The sequence below is a fragment of the Miniopterus schreibersii genome (genome assembly GCF_964146895.1).
Source record: "Miniopterus schreibersii genome assembly, chromosome: 3".
In the NCBI taxonomy this organism is placed as follows: domain Eukaryota; kingdom Metazoa; phylum Chordata; class Mammalia; order Chiroptera; family Miniopteridae; genus Miniopterus; species Miniopterus schreibersii.
In genome coordinates, this window is record NC_138103.1 from 42,654,344 (window position 1) to 42,676,880 (window position 22,537).

Sequence of the window (22,537 nt, forward strand, 5' to 3'; positions counted from 1 at the left end):
AAAGTCCTTAAAAAGTGGGCAAAGGACGTGAACATAATTCAGTGAAGTGAATACAAGTGGTATTTCAACATATGAATAAATGCTCAATCTTGCTCATTAGAGAAGATTCCATTTTTCCCTTGATTGGCAAAGGAAAGTTCAATTATGCATTGACTGCAACAATATGAAGAAAGCAATACAGTGTTACAGCAATAGTTCTGAAACCTGACAATCGGCTCTGCCCCAGAACTAAAACAATTTTAAACTCCAATCATCTTTCTGTGGCAAATCTTTTAAGTTAGCTGCCCCAATATCCATCCTCAACTACCTTCTTCTTGGCTGCCTCTACTATCAGGACTGAAAAAACTATATATCCACTTTCCCAGCCTGCCTTGCAGGTAAAGATGGACACATGCCACAGGTCTCAACAATAAGACTACACACCTAGGCTACATGGTATAGTCTATTGTTCCTAGGCTACAAACCTGTACAGTATGCTACTGTACTGAACACTGTAGGCAACTGTAACACAATGGTAAGTATTTGTGTACCTAAGCACACCTAAACACAGAAGAGGCATAGTAAAAATATGGTATAAAAGATTAAAAAATGGTACACCTGTATAGGGCACTTACCATGATGGAGCTTGGAGGACTGAAAATTGCTCTGGTGAGTCAGTAAGTGGTGAGTGAATATGAAGGCCTAGGACAGAACTGTACACTACTGTAGATTTTATAAACACTGCACATCTAGGCTACACTAAATGTATAAGACAACACGAGATGAATGAAATCAAGTACAAGAGAAAATGATGAAATCGAGACAGTAAGCACAAGATGTTTGAGGCTGCTGCTGGTATAACACAGCATATGGTTTTATAGCAAAGTTTTCTTTATAAGTAGAAAGAGTACATTCTAAAATAGTAATAAAAAGTTCAGTAAATACATAAACCAGTAACAGTCATTTGTTATCAAGCATTATGTACTGTATATAACTGTATGTGCAATACTTTTATATGAGTGGTAGCACAAGTTTGTTTACACCAGCATCACCATAAACACAAATAATACGTTGTGCTTCAAATTTACATCATCTATGATGTCACTAGGCAATAGGAATTTTTCAGCTCCATTTATCATCTTACGGGACGACAGTTGTATATCAGTTGTATACATCTGTATATCAATGTATCACTGAAACATTGTTATGTGGCCCATGACTAACAGCCCTTCCAAAAGCATATGGAGTCAGAGAAGGCGGTTACCCAAGAGATCCTCAGTAGACAAAAACATATGGCTGGATAGGCATTCTCTTCAATTTTACAAAAAATTACCACTTTCAGGAACAGTGCTTTGCAATATAGTCAGAATCACCAATCCAATTTAATTTATTGAAAAAGATGTACCTCAAGGTGCTAAAGCATAGGTAATTTTGGAACTCCAATGAAAACAATGTTCTTATACCTACAAAATAAGCAAATCTAAAGCTTAAACTCCAGCACTTTCCATGTCAAAAAAACTAGTAATTGAACAATTCAATTACAATAACTAATTAAAAGAATATGATCTAGCCCTGGCCAGGTGGTTGAACTGGTTAAGAGTATTGTCCCATGCACCAAAAGGTAGCAGGATCAACCTAGGTTAGGGGTTAGATCTCCAGTTGGGGCGTGTACGGGAGGCAGCTGATAGATGTTTCTCTCACATTGCTATTTCTCTCTCTCTTCCTCTATATTAAAAAAAAAAAATCAATTAATATATATATATATGTGGTATGATCATATATATATATATGATCTATATGATATATAGACTGGCTGTTCAAAGACCTCCAAGAGGATTTAACCACTTTCTTCTAGTTTTAGGCTCATACTAAACTTCCATTACCCATTTTATTATTTTTAATGATCTCGTCCACTGGCATTGATTAGTTCATAAGCAAAAGCTACACAGTCGGTTTTAAATTTTATTTCATTAACTTAAAAGGTGAACAATATGTGTTTCAAATCTTATTAAACTCATTTATCTGAACATGTTTACATAGAAGACAGATACAGGATTTCAAGTAACTTATGATAGAGTCCATTGTCCATTTAAAAATAAGCTTTTCTTCCACAAAAACTCTGCATTGAAAGGCAAAAAAATTTTCTTTGATACCACATAAGAGCTAGATGCAAACTTCTGATGTAAATTTATTTCATTGTCAACTCTGATGCTGAAGCTGGGAGGCACAAATGTTCATAGTTCAGTTTAATGATACGAACAAAAAGCTTCGGTTTCTCTCAGATACAAATCAGAAACCCCCATTCGTGTCTCTTACAGTAGTATCACAGACTTGATTGTCATGCCAGGTCACTTCTTCTTCTTTCCTTTCCCTTTTTTACTCCCCTCTCCTTGCTGAAGACTTGGGTCACCACCTCCTGTTTTTTGTGTCCTTGTTTTTAGTTTAGGAATCATTTCCGCTGCATACAACATTACTGACTTACCTAGGAACCGGAAGTTAGGCTTAGTGTATAATCTCAGAGATAAGACAGTCAAGCTCATTAACTCAAATACCATAAAGTTCAAGAAATCATCATACCACATCAAGAAAAGGAGGATTTAAAAAGAAAAAAAATAAATGACTACGAATACAATGACTGGTTCAAGTGGGAGCCTTTGCTGGAGAAAAGTACTGAGAACAATGCTGAAATATTTAAATGACACAATAAAAATTAAAAACACTAAGTGTGAAACAAAAATTTGGGTCTTGGTCCTAGTAACAGACTCAAAGATGAAAGGAAAACTTTTCTAAACAAAACAAATTGGAAACAGCATACCATCATAACTTTTAAGCTATGGAAACACAGGGCCTCTGTCGTATAACAAAAACCCAATGCCATTAAGCTACAAAAGATGTTACGCATGTGGTCAGATGGTTTATGAATACATGCACCCCTGCTTTGTGCACCAACCACCTCCTCAGCTCTAGTAACTGCCTTCCTTACCCCAACAGGCAAGCCCTCAGCTTTTCTTTTTACTTTGTATCTATTTTCTAACAGAAAGCAACATCTTTTCAACTATAATTATTTTTAAATCAAGTTTGTGGGGGTTTTGTTTTTTGACTTTTAAGAGACAGTATAGAAAGATGTCAAATAGAAAAAAACAAAACAAAACACTGTAATATACTCATCTGTCACTCCTCAGTCAGAATCTTAAGTTTCTAGAAATATCTACCAATCCTGACAGGTTTGGCATACAGAAACCAACCTATTTTAATTCAACTAAAAACATGTTGTCAGTTTGGGGTAACTGTGTTAAAAAAAAAAAAAAAAAAAAGCTTCATTAAAAAAAACCTAAAATATATATATTTAAAATAAATTCAGAAAAGAATAATGTAAATAAATATTCCTCTTTCCAATACTCAGAATTAATATTTTGGAATATCAATGTCTAGTTTTGTTTAGTTATTGTTGTTTTTTGCTTTGGGTTGGGTTTTTTTTTTTTTAATCTTCACCTGAGGATATTTTTTTCCATTTTTTTAGAGTGGGAGGGAGTGAGAAGAGAGAGAAACATTGATGTGAGAGACACTGTGATTGGCTGCCTCCCGCATGCGCCCCAAACAGGGCTAGGGATCGAACCTAAAACTCTGGTATGTGCTTGACCAGGAATCAAACCCAAAACCCTTTGGTACGTGGGCCAATGCTCTAACCACTTAGCAACACCAGCTGGGGCTAGTTATTGTTGTTTTTTAAGAAATAAAACACTAGGGGATAAATGGTGAAAGAAAGATTTGACTTGGGGTGGTGAACACACAATACAGTGTACAGAAGATATGTTGTGGAATTGTTCACCTGAAACCTGTATAGTTTTGTTAACCATTGTTAGAAAAGACTGTAGCATTATCCCGTGTTTTATTTATTTATTTAAGTTTTGAATTTATTGGGGTGACACTGGTTTACATTTTTAACCTGGGAGCAATGATGGACTTCCAGAGATTTATAAAATGTTCACAAAACAGTATTTTTGGAAGAAACCACTAGTAGGTTTCATTACATTATCAAATAGGCCCTTAACTTTAAAGAAGTTAGAAGCACTGTTTACCCCTCCATCAGTGGTAGTCCTTTCTCTAAATTAATCTGTAGAACGCACATTATTTTTACCTTTCAAAAGCTCAAAACCTTTTTTGCAGTGTAGAGGAATAATCTATCCCCAAACTTTATTCATTCATTTAAAAAAACCTTACGTGATGGGAATTGTACAAGACAGAGGCTGCCATCTTCCTGTTTGAGTTGGACCCGGACTCTGCCCCTGTACTGAGCATCACGATTCCATTCTCTGGAGTACATTTTATTTTTCTAACATAAACAAACAAACAAACAGGCTTTAAGAAAGTTATTATATCAATGAGATGAGTATGAAAAACAGTGAAGAAAGAACCACATCATACCTCAAGAAATGCATTAAGTCCAACTGCTGAGCACACATCTTGAATCTCTGTAGCTGTAGGATTTTCAACAGCCTGAGCAGTTAAAAAAAACACTAAACAGCTTAGCTTTAAGTGGATACTGCAATATTATCGTGTAAATCATTTCAAATACTATGATCAAAATATGTAACAAACCCTAGGTTTCCTTTTCTACTAGGTACAGTTGTGTCCATTGTAATTTTTAAAATTAAAATTAAAAAATTCCCAGGAATAACAGATTCGTATTTGCGTGTCCATCTCCTTTCCAACAGAACATAAACTTCACAAGTGTAAGGACTATTTTGTTCACCAGTATATTCCCCAGCATCTGGCACGATACTTGGAACACGGGGGTGCTCAATGAATACTATTACAGATACAACCAGTTTAGAAAATTGTTTGGTAGTATCTGCTAAAGCCAAGCATGCATTCATTACGGCCCTGCAATTGCACTTCTAAGTATACATTCAAGAAAAATGTAAAACTGTGTGCGCTAAAGACAAACTCAAGAATGTTCACAACAGCCCCAAACTAGAAAACAACCCAGTTATCCATCAACAGTAGACTGGACAGTGGTATATTCATTCAATACAATACTATATAGCAGTGGCTTTCATCAAGGCAATTTTACCCCCCAACCAACATTAGGCAATGCTTGGAGACATTTTTGATTGTCACAACTACAGTGGCATAAGGCACTGGCATCTAGTGGGTAGAGGCCAGGGATGCTAAACAACCTAAAGTGCACGGGACAGCCTCCACAAAGAATTATCTGGCTCAAAATGTCAATGGCGCTGCTGCTGCGAAATGCTATTACAGAGCAATGAGAATTAAACTTCACTCAAAAATGTGGATAAATCTCATAAGCTTAGAGTTTGGTGAAAATCAGACAGACGCAAAAGTACATAGTGTATAATGCCATTTAAATAAAATTCAAAAACAAGCAAAAGCAATCTATGGTGATGGAATTCAGCGGTGGTTATCCTTGTATGTGAGTATATGTGGAGAGGACAGTGACTGAGGAGGGACATAAAGGAATCTTCCTGGGCGCTGGTAAAGTTTTCTTTTTAAATTAGGGTGCTGGTTGCCCATGTGTACTTATTTTGTGAAAATTAAGAAAGACACTTAAGATTTATGTTTCTGTATGTATGCTATATATCAATAAAAACAATCATTCTCCAAACTGAGAGCTCGCTACCAGAGGCCTGTTACAGTGGCTTGAGTCAGGCATTATTCTTAAACCAGTGCTTTGGTGTCTTGTCTTTTATCCTGAGGCAGCAAAATAGATTTCCCTTTACACATTTAAGCAGAACATGGGAGATGTAAAATAACACAAAAAATAACAAAGTCAATGCTTCATACCAACTTACTTTAAATCTGTTGTTAGATTACAAAATGCTATCCTTAAAAAATAAAGTATGACATCAATTCTGAAAATAAAAAGCCTCAACAAAGACCCTTCACTTGGCACTAGGCACTTTCCTAATGCCAAGTAACTTCTAAAGTAACTTTACCCATCCCCCGAAAGGAAAGGCAATTGACATAAAACTATAAAACTCGAAGCGTCTGAATTTTCAGCTAGTCTTTTCAAGTGACATAACTTCTGGTTTCCTTTATTAAGGGGAACATTGTCATAACCTTGGTTTAAACTGAAACTGTGCAAATCCTATAATCCTCCCCCCTCCTCCTCTTTCAAACACAGGTTCATGAAGAATTACTTAAAAAAATTCCTTCAGGTACGACTTAGTGCCTTTCTGGTTTCCCCGTCATTAAGGAAAGCACCCAGTGCTTGGCTCCTGTCCCCCTCAGCCCCCACCCCCGCCCCGAAAGGCAGTGAAGCAAAAACAGCCTTCACGACCCTAACAGTAAAACCTCCCCCCAGGGCCAAGGCCCAGCCCGGCTTACCTTACTGATGGGGATTCGCCTGCCCTCCGCGATGGTCTTCTTGTTATTTAAATAAGCAGGGTATATACAAATAAACCTGCCACAGAAAAAGCACAGTGGGCATCACGAGGGCGGTGTTTCCTAAACTTCATTCATTATCGCGACTGCCGGTACGCCTAAGCCTATAATTTGCATGTTTTTCTTTATATTGTCTCCCTTTTACTTACTTGTAAAGGAACTTCAACTCTACCTAAAATGGAAAAAACATTACTTGCTTGGAAACATGTTTTTAAAAACACTATGTCGTAACTGTTCAGACAGATACAGCTACCTGTCAAAAGTTCCTGAGGTGCGCCCTAACCTCGTATATAGAAAGTACGGCGTGAGCGGTACGAACAGCTTTAAAGAAACCAAACGAGCCTTCCCGAATGTCACAATAGAAGAAAAAAACACACAAAAACCAGTTCTCAGTTCGTGATTCTGTTACGTCATGTCATGTCCGCGCAGCACCCGATGCCCTTTGTGTCAGGTAAAGCAGGTAATCGCCGCGCTACCTGAAGTCGGAATTTCAGGGACCCTGTGAAGAGCCCGGGGCTGGGGGCCTCCAGGAGAAACGGACGCCCGGAGACAGGCTCAGAGCCTCACCGGCGAGCCTTTCTCGGGGCTGGGAAAGCGGCGCAACACCCCCGGGCTCGCAGCAAGCGCCTCCCTTTCTCCGCACCCACCTGTCCTGGTCGGCCGGGGACCGCGCCGCGGCGCAAGCCATGTCCACCCGTGCCCGCTCAGGCGAAACCCGCCGGGAACGCCGCCGGAACTCGGCTCTCCGATTTCCCAGACCACCCCATTTCCGGCGGAAGTCCTGCCCTCCGGCACGCCCACGCGCCCCCGGCTTTTCACTGTCCGTTTGTTCTAGCGCCTGTCGCTCGACTTCCGGACCACTAGTTTCTGACGTGGCATTTGGCTCTATCCTCTCGCGATAGGATCCTCGAAAGCTTCTAATTCTTTCCCTGGCGTCCTCAAAACCAGATGTTTTGGGCGCATGCGCCGTCGCTAAAACAGCATCTCCCGCTGAGTTTGCGTGGTGCCCGCTACCGTCTGCAACGGACCAGGGCTGTGCGCGCGGGTGCTCTGTGTAGGTGGCAGCTGGTTGTTGGAGCAGGCAAGAAAATACCCTTTATGGTTTACCTCTCTCCGCTTCGGGGCCTAGCAGCTTGCTTTCAACTTAGCAAAATGGATTTTTACAGTGGTGGAACTGGCAGAATTATTGGCACGTTTTTTAGTGTGCCGTGTAAATATGAGGAACTTGACAGTACACCTTTTTAGGCTTATGAAGATTATCTGCACTAAAATTCATTGTATTTTTGCATACCTTAGATTAATTGCAAAGCATTATTTCGGCATTTCCATTCTTCAAACACACCTTCATTTCTATTTTAGTAGCTGCTGTTTACTACACACCTACAAAGGTATTTTACTTAAACCCGGGCAAGGTAAGATAGGTATTCTCAATTACAGACGGAAAAAACAAACTAAACAAACAAAAATCCCCAAAAAGCTGAGTCCCACTGAGGTTAGGTAATTTGCCCATTCACGCTAATGAGAGCTGAGCATAGATGCCCAGCTAGTCTGACTGGAAGCCTCTGACCTGTCACCGTGCCCTAAATTCTGTCTCTCGTTCTTCCTTGTAGTTTGTTGCTAATATAAATAAATGTTTCTTTCTAAGGTATGCATGATTCCTTGCATGACTAATATTAAAATTGGTTACATTTACTGATTCATACACAATGAGCTAATGATGGAGCTAATATATTTGAGTGTTATTCTCTGCTAGATTCATACTCCTATTTAAACTACACTATTGTTGATCGTGTACAAATACAAAGAAAAAGGGGATAGGTGGGTGAGTAAGGAGACAGCAATATTGTTACCACACTGGTGATTACAGAAACAGTAATCAAATAAAAAGTTTTAAAATGCTTCTGCTTGTGGAAAAGCAGGTTGAATTAGAGGAGGGTGCAGTTGGACATGGAAAGTTGTGGAGATGATGGAAGGGCTTTAGAAACCCATGGCACTTGTTTTAAAATTTAAGTTTTATCAAACTGTCTTCCTTTTCCTCATGCCACTAAACTCAACTTACCAACCTTGGTTGAGCCTGTTGGGTTGGGGCGGGGTTCATAAAGGTGGAAAGAGAAGCAGGATGTGGGCATGAGAAATTTTCCCAAAATAGTTGAGTAAGAATTGAAAGCAGGAGGAGGAGGAAAGGGGGGGGAAAGAAGAGATGTGATGTGTGTGTGTGTGTTGGTGGGAAGGGGCTGCTTAATGTTTAAAACAATGTTTTAAAACCACCACCATTTGCTTGCTCACAAAACTGCAGTTTGAGTAGGGATAATTTACCCCTGTTCTATGTGGCGTCTCCTGGAGCTAGACCATCCAAAATGACTTCTTCGCTCCCATGTCTCTGCCTTAGCTGGGGGCCGGGACCTCCCTCTCCTTGTGGTGCAGCCTCTCCATAGGCCTAGGTTAAATTTTGACAGAGGCGCTCTCCTTGACCAAACTTTAGGCAGGTCTCCTAGGAGTCCTCTTTTTTGACTAGGCCTTGACATTGACCGCTGTTCCATCTTCAGCCTGCCTAGCCTAATTTTAGCAAGAATCTTAAGTGTACTGGAGTTCTCCAGAGAGACAGAACCAGTAGGATAGGTAAGAGAACTTTATTATAGGAATTGGCTCGTGCCCTTATGAAGGCTGAGTGAGATATGCTGCAATATGCTATCTGCAAGCTGGAGAATAAGGAAAGCCAGTGGTATAATTCAGTCTGAGTCCAAAAGCCTGAGAACTCATGGTGTAACTCCCAGTTTAAGGCTGAAGATGGCTGGCCCAGATCAAGGAGAGAGAGAGAATTCACCCTTCCTCTACCCTTTTGTTATACTTGGGCCCTCAGTGAATTGGATGATGCCTGCCCCCACTGATGAGGGCAGATCTTCACTCAGGCTCTCCTGGGTGAGTGAATGATATGCCATTAACAAAAGACACACTTAAAATGATCCAGAATGGATAAAACTAAAAATACAACCACACTTGTACAGGCAAGTGCAAAGAAAGCAGCGATAGCAAATTTGTGTCAGACAAATTTCTTCCAGAGACACCTTCCCAGACATAGCCAGAAACAATGTTTACAGCTCTCGGGGTATTCCTTAGCCCAGTCAAGCTGACACATAAATGTAACCATCACAGTTAGTTTAGCAAGTCTTTCTACTCTTGGTATCTGATCACTCTCATTATATGAGCAAATTCCTGTCAGATTAGGCCCTCATTCTTTATTTTTTATTAAATTTATTGCTGTGACATTGGTTATGACCATACAGGTTTCCAGTGTGTATTTCTATATGATCTGTATATTGCTGTTAGTCCCTCATTCTTATGATCTCATTTTATCTTAATTAGTTCTTTAGAGGCCCCATCGCCAAATACAGCCACTGGTTTCATGATTTTGGTCAATTTTTGTATTTATAATTTTGCTTCATTTATCTGATGCTATCATTTGACATTTAAAGAGAGCATCAGGACTGACATTTCCTTTCCACTGTTTGATGCTTTTTATCCAGAATACCTTGTCTGACACAAGTTTGCCATCGCTGCTTTCTTTGCACTTGCCTGTACAAGTGTGGTTGTACTTTTAGTTTTATCCATTCTGGATCACTTTAAGTGTGTCTTTTGTTAATGGCATATCATTGGAGGATTTTTGTTTTCTTTTACTTGACTCCAGTCTGAGTGGTTATTTGATGCTCCATGTTTAATCCACTCATCATTTGGTATCACTGTCATTTCAGGCTTTTTCATGTGGATAATTCTCCCTCTGTCATTCCCTGTTCTTTGATATTTTGTTCAAGCAGTCCTACTTGTTAATTTTTGGCTAGTGATTTGGATGGGAAGTTTTATTTCTTTTTAACATTGGAGTTATTACTAAATTAAAATATTGTTTTTCTGAATTAAAAGTAAAATAGGAACTCTTAACATTGCCTACATAAGATTAGAAATTTAGCTTTTACAGCCCAGCCAGGTGTGGCTCAGTGGTTGAGCGTCGACCTGGGATCCAGGCGATCAGGGTTCGGTTCCCGGTCAGGGCACATGCCCGGGTTGCGGGCTCGATCCCCAGTCGGGGGCGTGCAGGAGGCAGCCGATCAATGACTCTCTCATCGTTGATGTTTCTCTGTCTCTCTCCCTCTCCTTTCCTCTCTCTGAAATCAAGAAAAGATATATTTAAAAAAGACATTTAGCTTTTACATTTTCCCTCCCTTCTAAATATTGTTTCCCAAATTGGGTTGGGATAACCTCCAATTTTAAATTAAAATTATTAAGAATTTCATCTTTTCATTTTTGAGTTACTTGGACATTCACACTGAGATTAATGATCAGATTAACCACAATTATTTATCCATTTATTCAAGTTTTAAAGTTGTATTGCTCAAATTGTTTCTTTAATGCCTTTCTATTTAATTGCTTGGGCAGCAGGAATACTGAAGTAGAAATAGGTCATGGTTCCTGGTTGCCCAGCACTTTTGAGATGCTCCCCATAGATTTGGGGAATTCGTGTTTTATGAATCCAGCATAGGCATGCGACGTAGCCTCTGCCCATCACATCCACCCAAGCAAGGCTCCAGAGGTGAGCAGTGTGAGGAAGCAAGTGTCACACATACTCTTACTTTATGGCAAGGGTATGGCAAGGTCCTTACTTTAAGGCAAGGTCCTGATGGTTAGGGGCAGCGACTGAATCTTGACGAAAGTAGCCTCAGTATCACTTGGGTATTGTTTCCACTGTCCAGTTTCCAAGAATAATTTTCTGGCCCATATACAAATCCTGTGAACTAATGTTCTTTAAATGAATGAACATATTTGGTCTTCTAGAGAAGGTTGTGTTGATAACTATAATTAAAATTCTGAATGATATAAGTACTTCAGGTAAATGCTAGTTAGGCTGGTTTCTGAATTCTTAGGTAATAGTTCTATTTTCTTCCAAATGCTGCATACATGGTTTTACTGTTTTTCTTTTTTGGTATTTAGTATTGCAGAGAAGAGATTTGATGCCACCACCCTCCCCCCATTTTTTGTAGGCAACCTACTCCTCTCCCCCCACAGACACTTTTAGAAAGTTTTATCTTTGAAATTAACTCATGAATACATGTCTAAATATGGTTTTCTGTTAAGTCCTAAGTTACTTCAGGAACAAAGTGGGCTTAGAAGTTCACAAATGCCCCCAAACACAAGCAAAAGTAAAACTAGGTCTCAGAAATGGCAGGGACTGAGGTAACACCAGGAGCTAGCGACTCTCGCTTTTCATTTGCTCTCCGCCTCCCTCCCATCTGTGCCCTTCTTTCTCTGCTGGCTGGCTTTTCCTTAGTTTTAGCTTCATAATGCCCCTCATACATAATAACCTCAGCCTTAACCCTGTAAGATCTTTCATTTCCAGCCCCCAATCACCAACCAGAAATTTCCTTTGTGACTCTTACTTCAAATTGATTGGCCGTCTTTTTTTAAGCCAGGTCATACAAGTATTTGGTCACTGGTCAGTTGATGATGAGTCTCCCCTATGCCAGGGGGCAGGACTGGGTATGTGGTTCAGTGACCAATGGTGAGGCTGAGTGTGTGGATTCTGAAGGTGGTATAGGTGGAGCAGGCAGTGTTTGATGTTGCTCTCAGCACTTATTTTTTACTAATGTTGCTTTATATTCAGTGGTCACCTTCATTAGTATACATTATGAGTATTTTCATTTTAAAAGAGTAACAATCACATAACTTCAAGAAAATGAGCGAATAGTCACAAATTAGAGAAAGAATTATCCTGAATATCAGAGGAAAGAAAGTATATTTAGCACCAAGAACAATATTATACACATAGAACATACATGTTGAAAGAAGTATTAATGGCCTAACAAAAACCAGAATACAGTTTTATAGACCACAGAACAGAGTTAGGGGAATGGCAAGAAAATGACCTGGTGTTTACAGGAGTCCATAGATTTCAACACTACAAAGCAGTATTTTCAAGTCAGCGTAATAGGAGGAAAATATGCTTATTAGAAATTAAAAAATAATTTATATATTCTATTTCACCCACTGTGACTTTTGAAAAATTACTTTTGTTTAATAAATTTTAATGATTTGACTACTCCATTATTTCTTCAGCTCCTGGCAATATGTTTTGCATTTCTGGCACTTGATTCTTTCCTAGACACAAAGAAACCCAGTGGTAACATAAATTCAGATGTAGTGCAACTGGCCCACATCCTCAGCAAGAATCATCCCTTTACTTAATCATGTGGTAACACAATCTGTATTTGTTTGTTTTTTACACTGTACTTACAATACTATTTGATCCTTACAGGCTAATCTTTTATTTCAATATTTTCCCCTCATTAACTTCCCTTTAGTGCCCAGGTAACTTGTAAACTTTACTCTTAAATACCAATCTGATTTGCTGTAGCTAATTGGTTAATCACTCCCACTGTATATTAACAAATTAGGCACATTTTCCTTTCACCTGTGATTTCTTTGAAATCACTTCAAAGTTTCTTTTCATAGTCTCTTCTATTGCAAATCCAAATTAGATACTTGCTGATATTGTCTTTACAGTAACTGTTTCAAAGGGAACGTTAGCTGGTCCCTCATTGTTTCTAAAACTGCTTGTTCATTCACATCTGGTAAATTTGTCCGCTACTGGGAGTTGAGATGGGCTATACCAGGTTGCATAGCTCAATATTCGTTTTCATGCCTACAGGAGAGGGAAGTGTTGGTATAATTGTCAGATTAAAGGTCCAGTTGTTGAGAGGAATAACTAGACTGAAGGTAATCACTCAAGGAGCTTCCTTATAACTTAGGGCAGTCGTTCTCAAAGGGTCGTTTCAGACCAGCATCATCACTTGCGAGCTGTTAGAATTGCAAATTCTGGGATCCCACTCAGATTCAGAAACTATGGGGGTGTGGCCCAGCTATGTTTTAATAAGCACTTCTGGTGATTCAAATGCACTTGCTTGAAAACCACTGCCTTCGTTGTTTGCTGCAGTCCAAAGCTAGGTATTTCTCTTAATGGGCATTACAACTATTAAATGATCCCCCAAACTGAGCTCAGTGTGCCATTTAAATAACAAGCATAAACTGGGAATACCTGGTGTTATGGCAGCACCCTGTGATCTTCTAAAAGTAAAACTGAGACTTGCCCCTTTACTAATTCTCTAACTAGAGAGTCTCACAGAATAACTTTCCCCTCAATGGGCAATACAGACTGACTGACCCTTCTCCCAGATGTTGCCCACACGCCTGAAGTTTCTGGCATGTGGAAGGCACCCTTCTTTTCACTTCTAGCATTGATATTTTGCCTTACTTGAAAAAGACAATTTTCTTTCTTTACTTGAAAATGGCAATTTAATTTTAACTGGCTTACATCCCATCTCTTTCCATAAGAGTACTTAAAGTGGTTTACAAAAACTGGCATGCAATAATTCAGGAAAAACTGAAAATCAGGACTAAAAGAAGAGGAAAGAAATATGACCTAAACACACATATCCCTGTTGGATCAAGACAGGCTAAGAAAAATAAATATAGAATAAATTAGAATTATTCACAACTATTTCATTTAGATAAAATTTGACAAAAATTTAAATGTAGGTATATTCCAAATATTAGTAAAATGAAGTCTTTGGACAGTGGTGCAGTGAAGAGTATGGACTGTGGAGTAAAATGCCTTAATTTAATCATAGCACTTTTACTGGCGTTTTATTTTAAAAAATCAGCCTCATTACTGGTAAGTGATAAATACTCATAAGGGGTAGATAATTAACCGCATGACGTGACTTCAAGGGCACAAGATAGATGTGCTTCCTCCTCACCCCTTTCCCAGTGCCTACCATACCTAAATATCCCTTTCCTTCTCCAAAGGCAGAATGCATGAACTTATTATTAAAAATAAAATTCCATTTATTCCACGAATGTATTTACCTCCTCCTCACCCTCTGACCTTTTAGGACAAATTCTAGGGAGGTAAATTATCTTTGTTTAATAAGTGTATCAGTTTGTGTTCCTTCATGAAGGGGGCTCTGCCTGCCATATAAGGAAGGGGGCACGAGAACAACATACCCCACAACTCTACCTGCCTAAGTTTTCCTCAACAAGAAGGGGTTTTAAATAGTCTTTAGAATATCCTAGTAGTATTACATCCACCTCTGATGTCCCATGTGATCTGCATTTTCTGAGCACGGCAAAGTGCTGATTATACTTGGTTGTTGGAATTTTGCCATGACAAACTCAGTAGCAGCAGGGAGAAGATAAAGGGACAAGACAGTTACATTCCAAGACAGGCTTGGAAGAGACTACTTATACCTAAGAATAATCAATTTTTCAAGTATAGAATTCTATTAAGAAAAAAAGAAATACTTGATGTGGGCCTGTTATGTTCAATGCCTAGTCTGTGCTAGGCAATTTACAGTGCTATTAAATGAATTTGTTTTAAATCATATAGTGGAGTAAGAAAAACAACATAAAGTGGAAAAATATTAAGCATTAGGAAGTGCTAATCACATATAAGAAAAATAAATTTCAGGAATGGTTAAGTGCCAATGCATGGAATGGTTAAATGCCAACAGTCAGCTTCAAGTGTTTTTATTACAGTAGGAGGAATTTTACTCTTAATGCATAGACTTTGAAGAAAAAATTTACATAAGCTTTTAAAAGAGGCCCTTTGGACAATTATTAATACAAATGTGAAATAAGACCCTTCAAACAAATACCAATTTCAGGAACAGTTTACATACAGCAATAATTTATTCTGAAATGTTCATTTAGTTTCTTTTGAGACACAATTCATGTCTCATTAATAAAAGAGCAGCCATCTCACCTCAAATACCAGAATATACAACAAGTTACAGCATAGCAAAAATTCTACCTACTTTCAGATAAAATCTAGTTCAGGTAAAATAATTTCATTCATGTTTTACAATTAACACATTTTTTTTTTCTTTGAGCACAAAAGAGTGTAAATTGTTACACTGTAGCTATCTAATGTACATGTGACCACAGAACTGTTAATTGAACCATCAGTTTCATTCATGCAGTAAAGCAAAGCAGGCTGGGTAAACTTGTTCATCAGGAACCATATTACTGTGAATTTCACAGCCACATGATTAATTATGATGTTAGATGGACTCACAAGGACTAAAAGAGAATGGGTTTTTTTTTGCATAAATACCAATTTCTCCCTGATGTAAGTTTAGTCAGTTTATAATCTAGAAATGATTGATAACAGCAATATATCATATCTTCTATCTGTAGTGTTCATTATTTTAAGACAAGCAATAATTAAAGGATGATGGGATGGGATGCTACTTAAATACATGTAAAACATACTGTACAAATATACTTGGCTTTACCATTTTATTCCTAACTATCCAGAGTGCCTCCCAAAATATGACCAGTGAAGACAAAGTATACTATCAAATATGGCTTCCAGAACAAAAACCCTCTAAGAATCAAACCTATTTACAAAATTTTTCAGTCTTTTAAAGTTTCATTTGAAACAAAATTCTACATAGCAGTTGTAATTAACACATATTTTTCTTAGCTTCATTAATTCAGCTCTTTTAAACTGACGTCACAAGGTAAGAGCCAGAATGGCGCTTAGGACTTTGAGCTCCACTGGATTCTGTGCTGTCAGTTTTTGAATCTCGTTTCTTTGTGTTGTTACTCACTGGCGTCGGGATCTGAGATGGCCGGGCTGAAGCGCTATCTGCACTGCTTTTCCTAGGGCTTGGGTTGTAATTAAAAGGAGTCACTCTGGCAGCAACAGTCCCACTAGGTGAACTGTGTTTGTTTGAGCTGCTAGAAACGAATGGGGTACGCTCAGCTATAGCACTTTCATTAGTCTCTGATGCAGGAACAGGATTACTTTGTCCCGGCTTTGCCTCAGTCCCTTTCTGGTCTGGGGCATCTACCTGAATAAAGGAGTTCAGCCGGTTTTCCAAACCCATGGTACGTATGGGACCACTGCCATTGCCCACATTTTGTTTTCCCTGGTTATCTTTTGAATCTTTAGCGCTTGGATTTCCTTTTTCTGAAACACTGTCAATCACTGGGGGAGTATTCCCTGTGGGAGATCTTCCAGATCTAGGGTTGTTAATGGGACAATCCTCAATTCTCACCCAAACATCCTCTGTTTTAGAAACAGCAGGTGCCATTTGATAAATCAGAGTCTTGGATTCAGCACCATTTGCAGCACCTGAGGAAGCAGTTTGAGTACAATTAGTGGGAGAAATTTCACTTTCTTTTATTTTTCTCCATGTTCCTTTTGTAGATACTTGGTTTTCTTTAGTTTGTTTGGGTCCTGAAATACAGTTCACATGTTTTTCATCCTCACTTTTTGCTTTTTCACTGGATTCTGATGAAGCAGAAAGAATTGAAGATGAACTTCCAGTTCTTCTCCAAGTGCTTACTCGAGGAAGGGACGACGAATGTTTGCTGTGCTCACGTTTCCAGGTTCCTGACCTATTGATTGGAAGTCTGGAAGGACTTTCAGAATGGGAGCGTGCTATATCATGGCGCTTTGCTGGTCTTCCATCATTATACTCTATGGTGGGACTGAGATTCGGGGGGAATTTTCGCCATCCACCAGGCTGAACAGACGAATGTGTAGATAGAGACATATCAGGAAGAGAAGGACTTAAAACTGGAGTCTGTGCCTGGGACCTGGTGGGAGAATCTGGTCTAGAAGATGGAGAAAGAGATTCGAAGGAAGCAGATTCTTCCAGTTTTCTCCTTAGGGTTGGGCTTGGAGCCTCTTTGATGAAAGTTGACTGGCGTACTAATACTGGTCTCTCTGACCTATCAGATTCACTTCCACTTGATTTAGTTGAAGACATTCTAGAAAGTTCTACTTTTTTATTGGATCCATTGCTATTATTCACCTGATTTAGTCCTTTGGAGGCAGACTCGCTTCTTGGGATACTACTGCCATTCTTGGATAAACTTGTCTGTTTTGTAAGGTTCTGCTGGCTCATCTGTCTGCCTGGAGAGGTGTATGACATTTTCCCAGAACCCGAGGACTTAGTTGAAGCAGTACTAGGGGAAGATGTCCTTGGCAGTTGAGATAACTTGTTAGGAGGACTTATTCCATTTCTACCAGGAGAAATTGAATTTCGCCCTGGAGACTGCATAGGTCTACTTAATGGTTGCTGGGCAGGTCTTGAAGGAGTGGAATCTCTAGACCCTGATCTAGAAGGCCCTTTATTTGACCCAGCCTGCTGGGATGTCTGCCTGGTAACAGGGCTTAATTCTGATTTCACTGATGGCTTGGTTCCTCTAGTGGAAGTGGTGGCTGTCTGACCTTCGCTAGGGCTTTTGGAGGCTGGAGTCTTAAGGGTTGGGCCTTTTTTAGAAACTGGACTTGTACTTGAAGAGCTATTTCGAACTCCTGGAATGTGAATCATTGTCCTACCTCGGGAGATTGAAGGCATATTTGCTTGAAGCGGCTGTTTCAACTGGCTTGAAACTTCTGAATTAGATCGAACTTTTCCAGTAATCAAACTCTTATAAACTTTTTTTCCTCCTTTGACTCCTTTATTTTCAGATTCTATCTTTTTAGCTTCCAATGTACTTTTCTCACCAGGTTTCAGAATTCGTGGGCCTTTATTACTTGTAAAGGGTTTTTCCTCTTGATCAGGTGTAAGATGAAATGGTGATCCCAGAGAGATTCCTGATTTCAGTGAAAGGATGGAATCTGAATCAGATGAAGCTTGTCTAGATAAACATGCAGCAGCAGCAGCTTGATGTAAGCTACTTACTATGGAATTTGCACCTTCCTGAATGGCTTTCCAATCAAAATTTTCTGAATCAGGGGATAAACCATGTTCTGAATCTGGTCTCTGGATATCTTTCAAATCAAGTGTCAAATCTTCGGCTAATATGCCACCCATATTTCTGGGACCATGCTTTTCATTATCACCCTTGAGCCGTGAAGGCTTTTTCTTTTTCGGCATTGCAGAACTTATACATTCCTGCAACAGGTCATCTTCAGAGTCAATACTGAGAGAACTGAGAGAACTGTTTCTTGAGAAACAAACAGGGGTATCTTCAACGTGAAATGATTTAGGAGCATAACCTGAGGCCTGAGGTTTACTTGGTTCTCCCTGCGAGTCAGGGGGCACTGTTTCTTTGATAGGTTCATTTTCTTTGTTGTTGTTTTCTTGATCAATGTCACTAAGAGAACTTAGAGAGGAATTTCGAGAAAAGCAAACTGGAGTATTTTCAATAGCAAAATTCTGTAATTTTTCATCAGTTGCTGCCCCTCTATCTGGTATGTCTTTGGATGACTGGGGAAAAGTGGGTTGCTTCTGCAGCATGGGTTTATTAGATTGTCCTCGACTTATTGGATGTTTTGTAACAGCTTGTGTCTTATTACCTGATTGTTGGCTCGAGGTTAGTTCTGTGTGACTGGTAACTTTGGCTTCTGACTCCTTATTATCTTTCCCCTTTCTTAATTCAGCCTTTTCCCTGGAAAGGTCAACATCATCATCATCATCAAAATCTAGAGAACTCAAAGAATCATTTCGTGAAAAACAGTATGGAGTCCCTTCAATAGGTGTGTAATGATGAGGTGAATCAAAAGTAAAACTTCCTCTGACCCGATCTTCATTGTTTGGTAGCTTATCATTGAAGTCCTTAGAATTATTCTTCAAGTTCTGTTTCTTTGAATCTTTGTTGTCTGAAAAAGTTCTTTCAGCACTTAAATTATTTTTTGAATCTGTATTTTTTTTTACACGTGTCCTATACTCAGTACTTTGTGGCATAGGTTTTACTGGTGAAGTAGGCTTCTTCTTCTGACCATCTAACTGATTCTTGTTAGTTCCAGAAGAAGACACAGATGCTTGTTGGACCTGGTCCATTATCTTCTTCACACGGAAAGGCTTGTGACTCTTTCCTTTGGGCATAGCAGAATTAATGCATTCTGCAAGAATATCACCTTCTTCTGTTTTACTATCATCCAGTTCAGGTATAGTTATAGATGACGTTTTTCCTCTTTGAGCCTCATCCGTACTTCTGCCTTCTGTAGGAATTGTATCACGTTTTTCAAATTCACCTGTCTGTGCCCCTGCTCTAACCCCTTCTCCAGCAGCTAACTCATTCGGAGGGGATTCTATTGTTAGGTCACTTAGAGATGTAGCTGTGGAAAAGTTTATAGGTGTCCCTTCTACACAATACACCCGTGGCATATCATCTCCTGGTGTAAAACTAACATGCTTTTGTGCTTGTATCCTGTTTTGTGATGGCAGAAGTTTGTACACAGGCAGTTGACTTGGCTTTCTTGCTACGGGTGGAGGTAATTTTGAAGCACTCTGGGTCGGCTTTTTGGCTTTGCGTGAAGATTTTGTTGGCATGGCAGAAATAATACATTCTTCTAGTATTTCAATATCATCATCATCTGAATCATCTAATAGGTCTTTTTCAGAATCAGTAGGTTTTTCTACCTCTTTTTCCTGGTTTTCATTTGATTCTTCAGGCTGCTCAGATTCTGTTTCATTCACATTGTCATTTTCCTGAACTGGAGGCATTATTCTTAATTCCACATCTTTCTGTATAAATGGCTCATCGAGGCTCAGAGCACTCAGGCTAGATGAACAAGAAAATCCATCTGGAGTACTTTCTGTGGCAAAATGTAGTAAAGTATCAGCATCCGGAAGAACCTGAACCCTCTGAACTGCAGCATTCACAGCAGCTTGCTTAGGTCCACTTTCTCTCTTTTCAGCACTAGGTATTTTATTTTTAGGTATCTCTTGTTTAGCTTGAACTGTTTGAGGAGGAGGAGGGGGAGGAGGGGTTTTACTTCTGCTTGGTGGCATGGTTTGTCCAGGGCTATCTGGAAGGTCACTGGGGCTTATGATACCACTTACCATTCCACTGCAGGGTTCACTCTGAACAGAGCTGGCAATTGAACGACTCTCAAAACTATCAAGTGAACTAACAGAAGTACATCTGCTAAACATGAGTGGAGTTTCCTGAACGTAGTGCTCTGGTGGACTTTTAGGTGTCTGGGCACCACTTTTTGATGGAGATTTAGCTCCTGAAGAAAGTTCAACAGCTTTGTGCCTGGCTGATTCTGAAGATAAACCAGAAGCCGGGAGTCTGCTGGATTTGGTTCTAATGTGCTGTGACACTGTTGGAACTTCACTCACAGAACCTTCAGTTGATCTAGTTCCACTGTTTTCTTTTATTTCTGCTATCTGTAGCGTATTAGCAGACTCCGTTTCCTGTGTCCTCTGATCACATCCTATTTCATCTTCAGCAGATGACAAAGATGACAATGAACTACACCTTGAAAAACATATTGGGGTATCTTCTACACAGTAAGTCTGTATTGTCTCTTGGTTAATAGAGGGAACTTTGCAAGAGGTGGCTTTTTGAGTTTGACCACTTCTGCTCTGTGCTGAGCTTGGATGGAGCTGATTCTGCCTCTTGGCATTAGATGAAGGCGTGGATGTATTCTCACTGCTTGTAGAGATGTGTTCAGTTTTAGTGCTTTGTCCAGATGAACTCTTTGAGAATGAAAATGATGGTTTCTGTGAGGAAGGAATGTCTGTGGAATATTTTAAACTATAATCAATAGGCTGATCCACATGATGTTTTTCTTCATTATATTTTATGCTATAGTTTGTTGGTCTTTCCTCTTCTTCATGCTGCTCTTCCTCAGAGTAACGCTCACTGTAGTTGGTTGGCTTATCATCTTCATAGTCATCTTCCTGACACAAAGACTGGTTTACATTTTGATTAATTCCATGATTAGAACCTACTCGATTTGTTTCTGAACCACTGGCTACTCTTGACCTATATGGGGAAACACATTCTTGCTGTCCAAAATGTGGTTGGAACTTGAGGTGTTTATCATCAGTGCTCTCAGTATATACAGGATAAGTTGTGCTTTGATTCCTTGATTGTCTTTGTTCACTGTGTTTCATTTCATCTTCTATTATATGTTTGGGTCTTGCCCACCTTTCATTCTGTGAAGGACTCTGCCTTCCAGAGTTCAACTGCTCATCTGAATATTTAAGGCTATAATTTATTGGTGTATCTAGTTCGCCATCATTATCATCCATATGATTTGCACTATGTATTTTATGGGCTAGGTCAGCTGGATATTGACCATAGCTGCAACACTTACTTTCATCATCTTCAGAATAGGACTCAATCGAAGGTTTCATTTGACCTCTTTTACCATAACCATCACTACTACTGACACTATTTAAACTATCATTTGAAGATCTCTTATATTCCAATTTGGCATAAGGCATAGGACATGTCCTATTTGAATTTTCCGACTTAGTGAAGTTGTAAGTGTTTGCATGTGTGTGAGCAGTAGAGCTTCTTCTTAGTGCATTCCTCTCATCTGCCACACAATGCAATTCGGTGGTAGACCCAGAACTTCTGTCTTCCTGAGAGGTGTGCATGGCTGATACCTCTTCCATGACTTTAGCAATCTGAGCTGCAGTGGTGGAAATCTGCAAACCTCGCTTTGAAGAGGCTCCTGGATTTTCTGTTGCTGGGTGGTAGTTGCCTAGGCCAATTCCTCGTTCTCTCTCCAAACTTCTATCTTTTTCAGAACGAGAACTATCTAAACTTCCTCTTGATGAAGAGGAGCTGGGCAACACTGTAGTATTTAAATATGGAGAGAGGACAGTCATGTTTCCACTGTTAAAATTGTCTGCTGACCTATTATCATCATGTCGATTAGTGTCAAAAACATAGTCACCATAAAGACTTTGCTTGTGTCTTTGCTTACTACGATGAGATGTCTTGGGACTTAAGTTGTCAATATTGTCAAAAGTTTCTGATAAGTGCTGAGCATCTAATTCTGCTTCCAGAGCTTTTTGTTTCCTGACATGAAGAGATGGCAAGCTTGAACCAGGAGACATAATATTGGCATCCTTATACTTTGCGGGTCTATTTGCCATGAGATTCCTTAAAGCTGCAGCACTTCCCATAGCAATCATTTTGTGCTTTGAATGAATGAGGTTCTTGAGCATGCTGACTGCCCCCATGTCCCATAATGCTTCCTGGTCTTTCGGATTTCTTGCTGAGAGATTCCACAAGGTTCCACATGCGTTACTGACTATTGTCAAACTGTGAGATTTTAAGTGCTGTAATAAGGTTTGCAGGCAATTGTTCTCTCTTAGGATTTGCCTGAAATAAAAATAAGATC

General features: G+C 39.3%; 2 protein-coding genes across 11 annotated transcripts in view; both read right to left on the bottom strand.

Annotated features, from left to right (window-relative positions):
* Positions 1-1,927: 1,927 nt before the first annotated feature.
* SRP19 (signal recognition particle 19) lies at positions 1,928-7,149 on the bottom strand. 2 transcript variants are annotated; one of them, XM_081133833.1, is made up of 5 exons: positions 7,032-7,149; positions 6,328-6,403; positions 4,405-4,476; positions 4,201-4,312; positions 1,928-2,461 (listed from the first exon to the last, which is right to left on the bottom strand). In XM_081133833.1, exons 1-5 carry the CDS (start codon positions 7,070-7,072, stop codon positions 2,328-2,330), a joined length of 435 nt encoding a protein of 144 aa, XP_080989959.1. In that variant the 5' UTR covers positions 7,073-7,149; the 3' UTR covers positions 1,928-2,327. The 2 variants fall into 2 exon arrangements, with proteins under 2 accessions (XP_080989959.1, XP_080989958.1); XM_081133832.1 differs by having other exon boundaries at positions 1,928-2,456; positions 4,196-4,312.
* A 5,000-nt stretch (positions 7,150-12,149) lies between these two features.
* The window catches only part of APC (APC regulator of WNT signaling pathway), a 115,954-nt gene continuing 105,566 nt past the window's right edge, over positions 12,150-22,537 (bottom strand). For all 9 annotated transcript variants that reach the window (XM_081133298.1, XM_081133297.1, XM_081133296.1 and 6 more), the window contains one exon: positions 12,150-22,518. In XM_081133298.1, coding sequence (XP_080989424.1) covers positions 15,933-22,518 — 6,586 coding nt within the window. In that variant the 3' untranslated portion in view covers positions 12,150-15,932. The remainder of the gene's footprint in view (positions 22,519-22,537) is intronic.

Excerpts from the sequence above, each read along its gene's own strand:
- SRP19 (XM_081133833.1), bottom strand. The coding sequence starts at position 7,072 with ATGGCTTGCGCCGCGGCGCGGTCCCCGGCCGACCAGGACAG. Across the intron at positions 6,404-7,031 it reads TCCCCGGCCGACCAGGACAG|GTTTATTTGTATATACCCTG; the intron begins GTGGGTGCGGAG and ends TTTCTGTGGCAG. Across the intron at positions 4,477-6,327 it reads GGCGAATCCCCATCAGTAAG|GCTGTTGAAAATCCTACAGC; the intron begins GTAAGCCGGGCT and ends TTAACTGCTCAG.